The sequence below is a fragment of the Homalodisca vitripennis genome, unplaced genomic scaffold (assembly GCF_021130785.1).
Source record: "Homalodisca vitripennis isolate AUS2020 unplaced genomic scaffold, UT_GWSS_2.1 ScUCBcl_4437;HRSCAF=10599, whole genome shotgun sequence".
NCBI lineage: Eukaryota > Metazoa > Arthropoda > Insecta > Hemiptera > Cicadellidae > Homalodisca > Homalodisca vitripennis.
The window spans coordinates 30,859-47,810 of NW_025780547.1; the positions used below are offsets into that span (position 1 = coordinate 30,859).

The window sequence follows — 16,952 nt, forward strand, 5'->3', positions numbered from 1 at the left end:
TTCAGTCTAAAGACAGTCGCTGGAGATGCTATGTTTACAGAAATACAAAAAGTGTTTAACTTACTTTTTATACTGCCATTTTCAAATTCATCTGTCGAACGAATATTCAGTGAACTGAAGCATTGCAAAACCAATGACAGAAACAAATTGAAAACAGAAACAGTCGTTTCATTGATGGGTACAAGGGAAGGAATCCGAAATAGCGGTGGATGTGTTAAATTTGAACCTACCAAGGAAATGCTCACAAGAAAATATATGGCAATAAGAAATTAGGCCTTATTATTATTATTTGGCTTTTAAAAAAACTAAAACTGTGTTAATATAGCCAAATATATTGTGATTCATATTTTGGTCATCAAGTGATATATTGTGAAATAAATTTTGTGTGTATATTATATATATATATATTTATATATAAATAAATATTTGAACCTGAGTTATAGAGTAGGCTAAACACATCATGGTAATGCTAGCCTTCTAAGGTTTTAATTTCAAGACTATGTGTGCCTAGCACTTTGCCTGACATTAAAAAATTGTGGTTAACACATTTAAAAACAGTGATCTAGTGTAATTTTTTCCATAAAGCTACAAGTTGAGTTAAAGGAAAAAAGTGGATTTTTTAGAACAACACATAACAGTTCATGTGATTTATCATACAAATTTATTAAACTGTACATCAGTAAACAACCTATTTTGGAGGTAGGATATCATGAAAGAGTGTTGTAAGTATTTTTGCTTAACCTTGCATGTTTGGTTTTGGTAGGCCTTTCCTAAAATAATACTTTGTAGGCCTATAGTATGTTCAAACCTAAAGCCTGTGCTTAGCTGGTTGACAGTGAGATTTTAGAAGTCATTTACATATTATATTCCTTTACTCCTTCTTTGAATCACAGCAGGATTGCATGATTAATGTCTGCTTTATCAGTTTACAAGTTTCTATTTAAAAACTTTGGCATGGATCCAAGCTCATTGAAAGTTAAATTTGTTTTTCTGAAACTAACTTTTTCATGCAAATTGTCTCTGTAAAAAAGTAAAAAGTTAATTTTTTTACAATATAAGTTATGATATTATGCTCTAAAATCAACCATATTCAATGCAATAAAAAATCCTGCTCGTTAAGAGCCATTTAAGAGTGTCTAACCTAGAAAACCTGGAAAAGTCAGGGAATTTTATATGTTCAGTTTGGTAGACACCCTGCATTTACAAATATAGACTGTCATACGATGTCGATAACACACTTTAGTAGCCTAAATATACTTTTAAAGCAAGGTGGTAATTTGGGCTCATAGGTGGTATTTTTTTCAGGTACTGGTGGGAATTTTCCAAAAGTGGATTGGCAACACTGGTAACTGGTTAACTTGTTGGTTTGTGAGGAAAGATTTGTATCTAATGTTTATTAAAGTGTTCAAGGAAAGGGTATGTAGTTATGAAACAGTGAACTGATTAAAAATATTGAAGAAGAAGCTAATTTTCTCCTGAAAATGGGTAAATAATCAAGCCATTAACTTTCTTACAGCTTTAGTTTGAATATTTTTGTAGACTACGTATACAAAATTAATAGTACTATATTAAAACTGGTGTCTTCTGGGCTATTTTGGTTCTCATAAGATGTGAAATATTATGAAAATTTGTCAAAACTCTTTGACACAGGTTTTTGTGTTCTTATATTTCATGATAGAGTACAAGAATAAATGTAGGTGTCAGGAGCTAGCCTACATGGGCTAGTTCAGTCAACTAGGATACAAACAAGTAAAACATAACCTCAATATCAGAACAATCTTACCTAAATCTAGGTCTGGAGCCATTCCTGTTGAGTTCAAAATGGTCTGTGTTTTCAACATTTTGTAAGCTTTAGGCTAATTTTTCAACCCTGTTTGAGAAATCGGGGTTAGATTGTAATAAAAGAGATTACCAGTGTTTGAAAAAATCAATATAGGAAGTTTCGGCATAGATTGCCAGCGTGGAATTTTTCATACATGTTAGTTCTTAGGTGTACATGGCTAGTGTTGTAATTAACATCATTGTCTACTCTTTTATACTTTATTGAAACATTGCTTAACAATTATCTTCGGGGAGACTTACATAAGTGGCTTACACTCTTTATTCAGTTGTTTTTGTGGAATTTTTCAATATATTAAATCCAACTTTGATATGAAAAAATTGTACACAATAAGAGTTATAATAAATTACCGTAACAAGAAGAATCTCGTTTATTACAATTTTAAAAACAAATTTAACTCCAACATTACAAAACAACAAAACCAACTAAAGCCTAGACTTACTGATGAAAGAAACCTTACAATATTTATAACTTGCCCAGCTTGATAGCAATGAGTAATAGCTTTTGTGGAGGAAAGAATTCTCCCCATGGGTTACCAGGAGCTAAACGTACATGTTAAAGCCACTTCCACTAATCTTGTCACTTGTTAGAAATATCTCACGTATTTTCCTCATATTCATTGCCATTTTCAGTCTCAAAATATTAGTTACTTCTTACGGTTTGCTGTTTACAGTAAACATGCTATAAGTAATAAGGTGAAATCATATGCTAAGTTAAATAAATTCCAATATCGAATTATGCCTTCGGATAAAAACATCGAACAATTCGTTAAAACAACCAAATAACGAGTGTAGGTTGCTTATTAAAGTCTACCCTTATCTTCTTGAAATATTTCTGCCTCACTGAGAAGGAGAGCTATCTTAAGTCTACAGATATTAAACTAAAATTGCCAATAATAAGCAGCCGTCTACATAGGAGAATTAACCTTTCCAGCGTTATTGACGCGGATCCGCGGAGGGCCACTACAAGCTCAAAACGTCATTGCCGTGGATCCGCGTTTTTGCATTCTTTATTTTCTCACTGCTATGTTAGTTGAATATTTTACTGCTAGATGGTTCTAGTAGTCATGCGACATACAGACGGGTTGCTCCGCCTCGAATTCTGTTACAATGGGAGTGGCAGTTGCTTCTAATTGGCCAAACACTGTCTAGCTGGCGTGGCCCCGCGCCTTTCACAAAGTCATTGACGGGATCTCCCGTCAAGACATCTAGCCAGTTAGTTATTAGGAAGCGTCCGGTACACGCATATGTATTTGGGTTATCGCTAATTTTCTGTAGTGTCCTATTCTTTTTAAAGTAAATTATTCATATTATATACAGCAGTTTCCAGTATTTATTTAATGTTTTTTACCATCATTCGTGTGAATGGCGAATCCAGACGATTCGGAATTTGAAGATTCGGTAATTTTGAGCAATTACTTGGTCAACCCCAAACTTTTTCATATTTTACTACGGTCATAAGGATGTTATCAGAAAGCAAGAAACATAATTCAAGCCCCGCAAGGCTGTCCTACAGGTTGCCGAGCGATAAGAAGGTTCAAAGTCCACGCGATAATAGTGGCTTGCGGGAGACGCGCGGAATGTCAGTTGTGACAGACCGCCACCAAATAAACACTCTTTGTCTACTTTTGTATTTTTCTAATTTTATTGGTTTGTAATATAGTATATGTTTCTCTATAAAACTGTGTTTCATTCCCATACTTACTGAATAAATAAAAAAATATTGGTGACAACTACACTGCTATTCTACGATATTCTCAAAAGTTAAAAATTATCCTAGGAAATCCAAAAAGGGCTAAACAAATTTTATTCACCGTTAAATAACTCTATTTTGACATGCAGAAACGAAAAAAAATTTAACTTTACACATTGGAAATTTAAAAAATTTGTAACTTTATTAAAGATCAGGTATAATTTTTCATGACGCTTAAAGGGTTAAAAGGGTGGAGCTTTCTCGTGATTGACAAGCTTAACCAACTACTGATCAGTTAAGAATAATATGGTTTTATTATCACCAGTTACCAACATTTTAGCAATTTCACATAACCTTCCTTGTTTAGGTACTTTGGTATAAAATAGAGGCCACTGTCTACATCAACAACTTGTTATTACTAATGGAAGTAGTTTAGGCTATCATAAATATTTTACTAGTAGTACTAAAGTTAAAGTTAATCTTTACAAGCGCTAACATGATCTGAGCTTGAGTTTGGGTACTACCTTGAAGAATGTTTTATTTCTTCGCCATAAGTGTAGGATGGCACACGGATAGACAAGGGCATTTCCGATCAGTACTTTTTCACACACTAGATCTGAACGACCGGAAGTTAAAAAATTAGTACTAATCTGAAATGCACCTGACCATAAGTGCGGGCTTGACGAAAGAAGGAAAAAATCCCTCGAGATAGTGCCTAAATTCAAGTTCAGATCACCTGAGTGCTGGTAAAGGTTAACTGTAATTTATTTATAATATGTACGGTATGATTTACCTATTTATATCGTACAATAGTAGATAGGGACAGAGTGGCCTCCTTACATTCCAAAGCACCATTGTTTTGGTTCTTGATTATTTCTAAAGTTTCTCTTTAACCTTCGATTATAGTGGGAATTTCCCAACTCAGTTGTGCACTTGATGTGACAATGAGAATACCTCTTCACACTAGATTACATTATATGGAGTCTAGTTGTCTCTGATGTTGGAACAATGTAAAGAGTTCATTTGAGCTTCTTCATCGCCATCATTTTTTGGATTTCTTCTGACGGACATGTCTCCAGATTCCAGGAGTCAAGTCTATGACAGCATCAGATTCCAAACCCTGCACTACGAGGAAGGTTAACTGGTGCTAAACATAACATTTACATTCCTTTATGTTTGGCCTTAGTAAATCACATTTTTGCTATAGAGACAAATGAACAATATACCTCAAGCTATTAAAGTAAAATAAAGATGACTTATTTTACCAGGTAAAGTTAGGGCTAAGAAGCCCTCTCTAACACTTAACCTGGAGACCAATGGCTTGAAGGTGACTTCTAAACCACCACCAATGGCCAGGCAGGCAGGCTGCTTGCAAGGATAGGATTGCTCAGTGGTCACCCAGCCAAGCAGCAACCACACTCGAAGTTGCTTGATCTGGTTATCGTGCAATAACCGTTGTACCGGCTGCACTGCGCCATTAGCATACCATCGTTGGTAGCTAGCTATTAGTATCAAGCAACTTATAAAAATTGCAGAGGGTTTCATAGCAATATTTACAGTCATAACAATTATGCATTTTAGATGCTCTTTGCATATTGGATATTCTTTTTGCTTATTGGATATACTTCTTTCTTAATTTAAAATGAACAATCCAAAAATATTGATTTTATTTTTGTGAGACCTTTTGCTTTCAAAGAAAGCAGCATCAGACCTATATAACTGAATACAGAGTGAATGCTTTGTATAAGTCTTCTAATATAATTAAATTGATTATATCTATATAATAATTTCTTTTTCTTATCAATTTCAGATCCTAATTGCGGTATGCCATGTTGGTACTTTGAGAAGAAAGAGTTAAGGAACACTCCTTCTGTTCAAGATGGCATTGAGTACGAGACTGAGTGTCGATACAGGAAGGAAGGAGCCAGATTCATCATTGACACTGGAACAAAGATGGACCTAGGCTACAACACTATGGCCACTGGAGTCGTTTATTTTCATAGATTTTACATGTATCATTCATTTAGAAATTTCCCCCGTTACGTAAGTCAATTTTTTTTCGTAGTAATTATTTATTTTAGAAGTGTATAAAGGTCAAGTTCACAAATGGTATAATTTCTAATTAACACGTTGACGAGCAGACTTCTTGATTGCAGCACACTCCTTACGGTGGTAAAGATGTTAAGGGATTTAAAAAAATAAAGTTATTTAACATTATTGTCTCAGACTATAATGCCACTTAATAGTACAAGGAAAAATGTGAAGTGGTTGGCAAAGCTGATTTTTTGTGATTTGTGTTTGGTTTACCATTTTCATTGAAGGTAAACCTTAAAAGGTTTACTTAAAATCCATGAGAGACGTAAAGCAGGTTATAAAAAAGGATGTTCAGTTATTTTTTCATACCATTATAATACCAAGGGTACAACACCTCAGCTCAGGTCAGGCCAGGGGCTTCCTTATCACATGTGGTGCACGATATTGAAGGTATGACTGAAGGCTTTACAGAGAGGATGATTGTGTTGTTATTGTGGGAGATATGAACAATATTGGTGATAAATAATAAACTGAATTGGGTGAAAACCTTAAAGGTAGGTGTAAGAATTATTTTAAAACCTACTGTAGTTGTATCCATACTTCTATATAGTTATGATCTAGCTAATCTTAATTACCATACAACTAGTATAAATTGTGACATAAAATGTAACTTAAGAAATGCTAGTGGAGTAATATTTGAAATAAATAAGGGTTTGAGCAGGTGGCACTAAGCCGATCACGGCCTGTACATGGTAAATTAAATTTGTGCGGCAGGCTTGCCAGGTGCGACCCCCAAGTTCCTATCGCATCAATGCCTTTATCGCCCTTGCCCACTGAGCCTACACCCATACACCTCTCTTCCGTTTCAGTCCTGTCTCATTCATTTCCACTTTGTTAGATAAGACCTTCAAATTACTCTCCTTTATCCATTCCAACTCAGTCGGCAGTTTTTTTAGAACCCAAAGTAAACAATCCTTCTCTGCAACAGGAGCTGGAGGCTAGTGCTGCTTGGGATGCCAACGACTCAGTCCTGGGTCTATTAGAAATAAACAGTTTAAATGTTGTTAACTATAATATAAGAAGTGTATGTCATAAAAATGCCTGAGTTAACGGTCTTCATAAAATCTCTCCCACAACGTCCGGATGTGTTATGTGTCCTGGAGACATGGACTGATGGTAACGGTTCTGCTATTTTGAATACTTTGGCGGGTTACAAGGCAGTATCCGTGTACTCATGCATACAACAACGAGCGGGTGGCACTGTAATTTTGATAAGAAACGAACTTTAATATAAAATTGTTCCTTTTCCGAATTGTAACCTGTTTAGAAGGCAGTTTTGAGTTCTCTGCAATTGAAGTGAGTAATAAAGGTGAATTATACTATATTATCTCTTTACAGAAATCCAAGTAACTCAATAGACACATTTTTTTTAAACTTGAAGAAATGCTTAAATTTTTTTCAATCAAAACTACAAAATAAACACTTTGTTTTAGCTGTGGATTTCAATACAGACATTTTATCAGACAATACGGATTCTATCGAGTGTATGAAATTAATTTGGGCTAAGTATGAGTTTTACTGAAGCCACTAGAGTAACAAAACAATCTTCAACTGGAATTGATAACATAACTAATTTTGCTCCAGCTCAGACATATATTCTTGAACCCAGTCCATCAGATCACAAAATGTTATTTCTTTCACATACTGTTCCAGAATTTAAGCAAACTCCTTGTAAGTAAACTCAATTTAAGAGAATTTTGTAATAAAGAAAATTTTAGAATATGTATATCTCAACTTCAAATTACAAAATTGTGCTGATTTTTTCAATAACTTAAAATGTTTTTATCATTTGTTTGTGTTAACTGTTAGTGAGTCTTTCTCCCTTACACCACTCTGAAAGAAAAATAAGGTAAACACAGGCAAAACTGGCCAGTACACAGGAAGAAAATGTAACTTCAATATTAAATGGGGGAAAAATCGTTAAACCTAGTGAAATTACACATTCTCTCAACACATTTTCTGTAAGTATCGGAAAAGATATAAAAACAGATGATCTAACCTCTGGATTAAAAACGGAAAAAACGTATCCAACAATGTTTTTGTTCCCAACTGACCCGGAGGAAGTTCACAGAATTATAATGAGCTTTAAAAATACAAACTCGATTGGGTGGAATAAAATCCCAACCTCTGTCATGAAACAGACTGTCTTTTAGATTTCTGCTGCATTGGCAGGTTTAATAAATACATCCTTTCAGACAGGGATAAAACCACTTTTTAAAAAGGGTGACAAGAGGAGACATGTCCAACTATAGGCCAATATCAATATCAATCCACTATTAATCTTTAAAAAATTAATGACAATTTGTATTTTCAAACATCTAGAAAAACATAAGATGTTACGTAAAAATGAATTTGACTTCATTAAAAAATTTTTCATAGTGACTGCAGTTTACAATTTATTGGCTTAGTTTGTCTGTACTGCGCCCTTTGCTGTTTTTAATGTACATTAATGGCTTTTCCACAGTTCAGTTCATGCCTTTTTTAATCAGTTTCCAAAAGTAAAATTTTCCTGATATTGAAGTTGTCCACTCCTCAAAATTTCTTGGGCAGTAGTGGACAAATACTTTAAATGGAATGAACAAGTACAGCAACTAATAAAATACTAAGTACAGCTTGTTTGTTTTGCTTTGAGGACAATTAGCTCTGTAACTAACCTTGATATTATTAAGTCTGTCTACTACCCACTATGTTTTCTCGCACCTGTGATATGAGGTGGCATTTTGGGGAAATTCATTAATGTGTTCATTCATTGTTCTGTGTAAAAAAATGTGTTCAAACTGCAAAAACACATTATAAGAATTATGTTAAAGCTCTAATCCCGACAATCATGTAAACCATTTAACCATTTTTCATAAATAAGAACATTTTGACCCTCCCATCTCTGTACATTCTTAAAGTTTTTAGTTTTCACATATCTAATAGTGAACAGTTCCATAAAAATCAAGTGTTTCACCTTTACAATACAAGGAATCAGATACTACAATATCCTGTTCATCGGTTTAAAACTTTATGAGCAGAGAGTATTATTTTTGTGTTAATAATTTTACAATAAATTGCCAGCATCTGTAAAAAATGAATATTCAATAAGTTACAAACATTTAAAAAATTCCTTAAAATGCTACCTCATAAACCAGGCATATTACTCTGTTGAAGAGTACTTAAGTATTTAATTTACTATTCACATTTTTTACATGCCTTAGATAATTTTATTAAACCCAAATGATATTTGTACTTTTGATTTCTCTTTCTATTTCTTTGTTGGTTTGATTGTGACAATTCACATGTTTGTTTATACTCTGCAGAGTGTAAACACGATGTGAAACTTTTATTGAATAAATGAGTAATAAATATAATTTTTATCCATAATTTGGTCTCTTAAAAGTTATGAATTGTAATTTCATTATGTTTTTTAATATTTATTTACGATTTTGATAAACCTTTTGAGATTAAATATTGCTTAACTTAAAAAAAATGCAAAATAATGTTATATACATTAAATATAGCGGCGTAATTGAGTACGGCCTAGAAGATATAATTGGTAGCTAAAACTTTGGAGAATATTAGCACCATTATACTACATTTAGTGTAAAAATTTTATGGAGGTTGCATAATATATTGAGAAGAAATGTTTTGTCGGACATTAGTATAAAGCAATATTTTATTGATCGTCTGTTGGTACTGGAGTAGAATGAAAATAAACAGACTGATCAAGGACAGTCACCGATTTATATTTAACTGGTTAGTAATCATTATAAATGTATGTTAAAGGTTGGTTCTTATTGATAAATAAGTGGGATATACATAAATAAAAAATATAAATTTCTGTACCTACATGATTTATATTTCTAGTATTAATTTAGCACTAGATTTATTTTGTTTGGTGAATTTGACCCATAAATTTCCTCTAATTGTTGTGTTAGTCGAGCAAATTCATCTTATTGTCCATACTGAATATAATTTATTTGTAGTATTACATTTGTACTGTATTTATAGACTAGTTCTGAAATACATAAAATCATACAGTAAATCTGTGAAATTGATTTTAAAGTAGATAATAACAATAAAACTAACATTAACGTCTTCTGATGATTGAAATAACTGAATCATTTTAGATTCTTTTGGTTTACTCGAACATCCAGGAATAAAATATTTTCTTTAAATGTTGTCTCTGATGTTGTTACATTTTAAATTAGAGATTGTACCTTTTAAGAATATATTAGATTATAAAAGACACTAATTCTGAAGATGGAGAAAATAGTTACCTCAGTCGGCTAGAATTGTGTTAAGGAAAAGCGTTTTCCAATGTTATTATTGTTATATTAAATGCTGTAATAAATCCAAAACTGATTGTAAGGCTGGTTATTTTGATACACTAGTATAACCTAGAAACATTTCGAGATGAAATCACATTTTGGTATATGTTTGAATATTGAAATAAATTAATAATAACAATAATCAAATATGTTATAATTTAATGATTTAAAACGGTTTTTATTATGTTGATTTATATTGATCAAACTTAACTAATATTCCATTTTTCAAATTTATCAGGCTCAATTCCTGATAATTTCTATGCTGTTTAACCATCTTTATAACATAGTTATCTACATAATATAATGAGGGTAACTACCTATTGACCAGTACTTGATGTGTTTTCTTGATTCACTTGTGGATGATTTATATTTTCCTATTGAACCTACACTGGGTATAGCAAAAAGCGATTTGTCACTCATATCTGGGCAATCCCGTGGATGTTCAGAAGCGACACATCACTAACCCAAAATGTCAAGATATTGGGGTGGATGGGTAGATTAGGTCAAGTCTCATGTGAAGGATGACTGCTAACTTAAAGGCTGCTGCTAGCCTGGACATGGGGAGTGCTGTCACCTGCCCGTTTTGACTGGAGGACTTGAAAGGATGTGGCCTCTACTCTCATTCTAACCCATCCGGAGTATCTTATAATTTTGGAAGCAAGTGCAAGGGTCCTTTTAGGACTAAGTGCAATGAGAGGTTTCTCAGCCTCCTTGTCTCCCAAGTAAACAAAAAACTCCTTTATTAGTTGACTAATGAGAGATAATTTGAAGCCTGAAGATTGGGTTTCATTGTTACGAGTCAAATACATTATAAAATTCTTGCTTTTATTTTAATTTTTATTTGATACTTAAAATGTATATATTTAAAACTGTGTACAAGTCAGTTTTGTTTATCTACCAGAAACGATCTTTACAGTAATATTAAAAATTGTTCTAAAGTTAAACTTGATCCAAGCTCATCAAGTATAACCTTTCGACTTGACTTTAGTGGCAATGTTAACTAGGATTAGATTCAACATGATTGTTTATTTTATACTACAATGATAGCTGACCTGAATAATATTAGAATAATAAACTTGAACAGTATATTAAATTTTATAGTTAAATATATATTTTATGGAAGTGCACAAACACACACACACACAAACACGTGTGCGCATATGTACACTACTCATTTCCAGATCAAAAATAAATTACTGTTACTTTGTAAGATTCTGAGGTATAATACTTCTACATTTTGTTCCCTGTGAATTTAAAAATATGATTTAACTTTGCTTGTAGGTATTATTTTACTAATTTATGTTTGTATTTTACAATTACAAAATAATTAATACATTTAAAAATAATAGTACAATTTTATGTTTTGCTGAATATTTTACTATAGGTTAAAATTGTTGCAGGTCACAGCTTGTTGCTGTTTATTTTTAGCAGGAAAAGTTTGAGGAAACACCAAAGAAGTGTAAAGATATCATAAAGACTGCCAAAGGTCTTCTAACAGAGCAGAAATTTGCAACATTTGGTGAAGATCCAAAGGTAAAAATATTATTAAATTGTTTAAGAAATGTTATTTAGCTGTTTATTAAGAGATGTACCCAATTTCTTGTCTCTTTGGCTAAATATACATTCAAGCAGTAAATAAAATAAGTAATACTGCGTGGGACTGAGCCAACCGACACATTAAAAGAGAGATGCTGATATTTCCTTTCACATCTATTGTGTTTAAAAGCCAAATGGTGTATACTGTTGTATATATTTTTGTGACTAGCACTATATTGATCTAGATCCTGCCAGATAAGGGAAAGGTAGAGGCAGAAAATAAATCTATTGTAAGAAAAAAACAGTACAACCTTGTTTACCAGGACCTCTTATATCTGGATCTCAGGCTATCCAGATCGGATTTACTAATTGGAAGAGAACCCAATATTTTGAAGAATAAACGCTTTTTGTTGAATTTTCAGCTTGAGTTTTCTGTATTTCTGGTTTATCCGGATTTTCATTTATTTACATCACTTCTTGTTCCAAATTATTAGTGTAAACGAGCTATCCAGTACATAAAAGTCAATGCACTCTATACTAAAGTAACATTTGGTGTACTGATGGCGAGAGAAAAGAAGAGACCTGGATTCTGGCCTATTCTGAAATTTGCAGGCGTTACTACTAGTATGTTGCCGCGCCTTGTTTCGTAATTCCATTATTGTTTCACTGTTCCATTGCCAGGATAAACAATTCGCAGGGTTGGCTGTGGGGCGAAGCGCCTGAAATTACCGCGCGGCAACACACACTACTACACAGCTGTGCGCCGGTACGGGCCAGGTCCTCTTCTTTTCTCTCGCCAACAGTAGAGTTTGTGCTTTTGTAACTGTAGACCTGCATATCTTTGCAAACAACAATGAAAAACATCAAAATATGTTAATTAAGAATGTTTTATGATTCTTGATTGTAAAAATTTGTTAAATCCAAATTGTGACAACTTTTTATGGACCACAGATTTTTATTTTATAGTAAAATGGAGCAACATCCCATACCGCAATGATACAGTCTGATTATTTTTTGTTCTCTGACTCATGTGACAGGTGTCATATAAGTGTTCTGGTTTGCACCACATTGGAATATTAGTCACAAGGTTACATTCTTAAAATGTCTTATTATTTATGATTGGGACTATAAAATACATTCTTATAAAATTGTGCTTCTTTTTTTCTGTTTCTTTTATTTATTGCCCTCATTAAAATCTTATACAGAATTCTTTACAAATTATACTATATCATTTTTTCCTTTTGAGGACAATTAGCTATGGAATTGGTTTAATAGTTCAGTAGAGTTGAACAAAATGTATGGATTTCACAACATAATGAATCTGTTAATGTCCTGTGTTACATTACAGGTGCAAGTTTGTAAAATTTATAATTAGAATATTTTATTCTGTAATTCCTAACGAAAAACAATATAAAAAATTGGCTGAATAAAGGTGTTAGAAATATTAGTAGACACCATTGTTACCAATAAACCATGTCAGTCAATAAACTGGCAAATAATTGTAGTATATGTATAGTTTTGTGTGGTTATTTTAACTTGTGTGTGCTGAGATTGTGAAATCTATTTTGTTGGGTAAAATGAAACTTTCGATATTGTAGGAGGAAGTAATGACATTGGAAAGGATTCTCCTACAGACCATTAAGTTTGACTTGCAGGTGGGAGCACCCCTATAGCTTTCCTCCTAAAATATGCAAAAAGTCTCAAGGGTAAGTTGATTTTCATTTTATACTACTACTAAATCAATGTGTATTTTAAATAAAAGGCTCTAAGAAAAAAAGTTAAGACATTTTTCCAGTATCAAAGTACAGTTATATTTAACCAAAAATAATTGTAATAAGGCGGAGTTCACTACTTTACAAGTGCTCTAAATATATTTATAAGAATTTATTAATTCCTGTGTACCAGAAAATCCCTCTCTAGAGTGTGAGCTCCGCAAACAGGACTTACAGGTTCCAATTTCATGTAAATTGGGACAAATTATTCAGTAAAAATTTGGGCTGTTCATGAAAAACTGTGATAAAATATAGGGTTGTTCCTTAGGGATGTTTGACTCTGAGAATCAAAATCATTTTGCAAAGTCATATGCATTAAGTGTTTAATGGAAAATGTCAAAGTCAAGGCATTAACATTTAATGCCTTAAAAGTTTATTTTTATTAAAAGAATTAATTCTTTATCAGAAACATTCTCTCCATTTGTTTGTAGAAAATTTAATATTTCCTTGAAATATTTTATGTAAATAGAATTGACTTACGTTGTGATAATATTCTTAAAATATTAAATCGTACATTGAAAAAATTGTACATGTATTGAACATATTGGTTTATAGTAAATATATTATTTAAACAATTGTTACTAAAAGTTGGGCTGTTACTAGAGGAATTTTGATCTGCCTCTTTGAATGTTAAAGAATTGGGAAACAGTTTATAATTGTTAAAATGAGAATTTGGTTTAATCAAAATGCACTCAATTGAAATATAAAAAATTTAATTTGGTTTACCTTTTTACCCTTGTTTTGTTTCAGGAGACAAGCAAAAGCTACATAAAATGGTGCAGATGGCATGGACATTTGTCAATGACAGGTATTCTTAATGATTTCTTCCGTTTGAAAATTATGTATAGTATATATAGAATGTATAACAAATAACAATGCCATATTTAAATTTAAACTAAAAGTATATTTTCTCATGCAACGTTAACAAATTAAGCTCTAAATCTTCAAGAACATTCAATTACTGTTCCCTCATAAAACACTATAGTAATCCGATAAAGTTTAATAGGTTTCCTTCTGTAGCTTACCTTACTGGTGAGTTTTTGAGCTTTTGGCAAAGTTATTAATTACTCTTTCATACATTTGTGGCTGAATGTCAGTTGACTGTTTTTAGAAAATTTTTCAGTACGCATTCCAACATGTTCTAATCTGAAACTGTGTTTGTTCTGTTGACAAGTTTGGTTCAAAACAAACCTCATAGCAAGTCTGTGAATGGCCACTATTGTACCTTACCTCTGTAACTAGTTCACTTACGGTAAAACCAATTGATACTACGTACCAAAAATATAAACCTAATTGATAAACTTGATCATTTCACTCATTGCTGGTCTTCCAAATGAGATATATTGTTTACTGAAATGCACCACACTTTTTATCTTTTTTCATTCAAAGCATCTTCCGAGAAAAGGCCTGTTGAATTTTTTAAATGGTTTAAAATTTGGAATCACCAAGATTTTTACAATATCACTGTTTTACAAGTTCTGTCATTACTGTACAGAACAACAATGCAATTAGTACTCAGTTCAGAGTTTAACGTTTAACTACGTGCAGCCATCCAAACACAGAAAAATAATAGAAAGGTCATATGCATTTAAACTGCATCATCACTGATAAAGAAAAGTATTTTGTGTATTAATTTATTGGTCCTAATAAGATTAACAAGTGAAATTCGGAACAATTTTAGAATATTTAATGGAAAATGTATGACAAGTTTTGTTGTGGATTTGGATTTGATCAGTCGGATGTATATTATGCTTAAATTATAGAATATCTAAAAGTAGTGCAAGTGTTAATTCATTAAAGTAAAATAAAATAAAAATATAGGCAGAGTCTTATTAGGTTTTAATACCAACATAATGTTCAACAACATACTATACTGTAAAGTAGTTTTAATAATTATTATTTCATTTCAGTTTGCAAATAGTGTGGTGTACCTTCCCACCGCTCACCGCTCTGTATAAATACAATTATACTTTATTGGTATATGGTTCTGTAAGTCCACAATTTGGACCCATTTGTTCTCAAGCAATCACACTGTTCGAGGAGGCTATAACATTAACGCATTCTTACTCTAATCCTGAATGTGTTGTTGACAGCTTGTGTACAACACTGTGTCTTCAGTGGGAACCAGAAGTGATAGCAGTAGCTCTCATGTACTTGGCAGGAAAGCTCAGCAAGTTCGAGGTAGTGGACTGGATCGGCCGTCATAGTAAACATCTGCGTTGGTGGGACATGTTCGTGGAGGATATAACTATGGATCTTTTGGAAGGTAATGCGTTACAAAAAGGAGCGTTAATTGTTATTGTTTATGCAAATGACATATTTCTTGATATTAAGTGTCCACCACATTCTGCATTGTTTTCTGAAAGGTGCATTTTTCAAGCAAATAAATTAATGTACATTAGTTTTATTATAATGTAAAAAAAAAATTTTAAAAAATAGCAGTCGTGGGACTGCCGATAGAAGTGAAAACGGAACTATTAAGTTGAGAGTAATTAAAACTATATGCAAAAATTATATGAAATTTTGTATGTTTTATTTATTAGTTACATATGATGGGGTTAAACAAATCATGAACAAAATATAAATACAAAGTGGTTGAAAAAATAATTAATATACAATTATCTTAATTATACATAGTAATTTATATTTACACGAATTTCAATGAATTCAAGTTTGAACATTATTTTCATTATTTATATCATTGTACATCATTAATTTCGACAATACTTAGATTATCTGTTTCGTTCAATCATTTCATTGTATTCTAAAAAAGATACAATAGTTTATGGTAACTGAAATAAGAAATAAAAATGTTTGATATGAAATTTATCTAAATATCGTATAAAAACAGCATCGATAGTCGTTTTATACTTTGTTGTACTGACTTTTCGATCATTAGACGTAGTCAAACCTAATGTTTCATTCAAAAATTCAATTAATGATAAATTTTTGTCATCTGCGAAAGTTAATATTAAAGTCTCCGCTTAATATCAATGTTTTAAAAATATATTCGTTGTTTTCATTATTCATTTATCTGTATAAAAATATTAATATGTTTCATACTCACTTTTATACTGAAGTCAAATGAATTTAAATTCAATAAATAAACAGTAATCCTTCAATTAAATAATTACAATAATAGTCAAATTAAAAATTCACTTAAATAAAACAAAATCCAGTACACACAAGTTTGAAACTTCCCACGTGGTCAATTTAACTTTACTTATGTATTCTACACTCTAATACTTAATGTACAACGCGTCACATTTACAATTACAGATGTACTGCTACTATAACGTATTGTTGACGTGACTCACAAAATTATACTTATCCAAAAAGCGTCCAACGCGCACATAATACAGTCAGAAATAGTCGATGTATTAGTGTTAAACGTGTACACAGGCTACTGCGCGTGCGCTAGTCTGGCTCTCCATAGCTATAGATATACTATTATCATTAGCATATTACATTGCGTAGATTTAGTATTAGGCGTTTAATATATCATAAATAGCACAAAGTGACTAAAATAGAATAAACAATTTTCCAAAGATTATTAACGTTTCCATGGAAACCACTTTAGCATGTCGGTGACGCGAACCGAGGGATTTTACCCTCTACCAAAACGCTCAACGCGCCTAAAGAAGTTTTCACTTCAAAAAACTGAAACAGATAAAATGTTCGCTGCCACTTACTAACGATCTGAAG

At 32.1% G+C, this 16,952-nt stretch overlaps 1 protein-coding gene across 1 annotated transcript; it reads left to right on the forward strand.

Annotated features, from left to right (window-relative positions):
- Positions 1–1,345: 1,345 nt before the first annotated feature.
- LOC124372939 (cyclin-K-like) lies at positions 1,346–15,535 on the forward strand (the record flags this gene model as incomplete). Its single annotated transcript, XM_046831351.1, is given in 8 exon segments — positions 1,346–1,485; positions 5,343–5,575; positions 11,340–11,378; positions 11,380–11,472; positions 13,074–13,133; positions 13,136–13,181; positions 13,998–14,055; positions 15,341–15,535. Coding segments are annotated over 8 exon segments (728 nt in total), but the record flags the coding sequence as incomplete, so codon positions are not given.
- Positions 15,536–16,952: the final 1,417 nt, after the last annotated feature.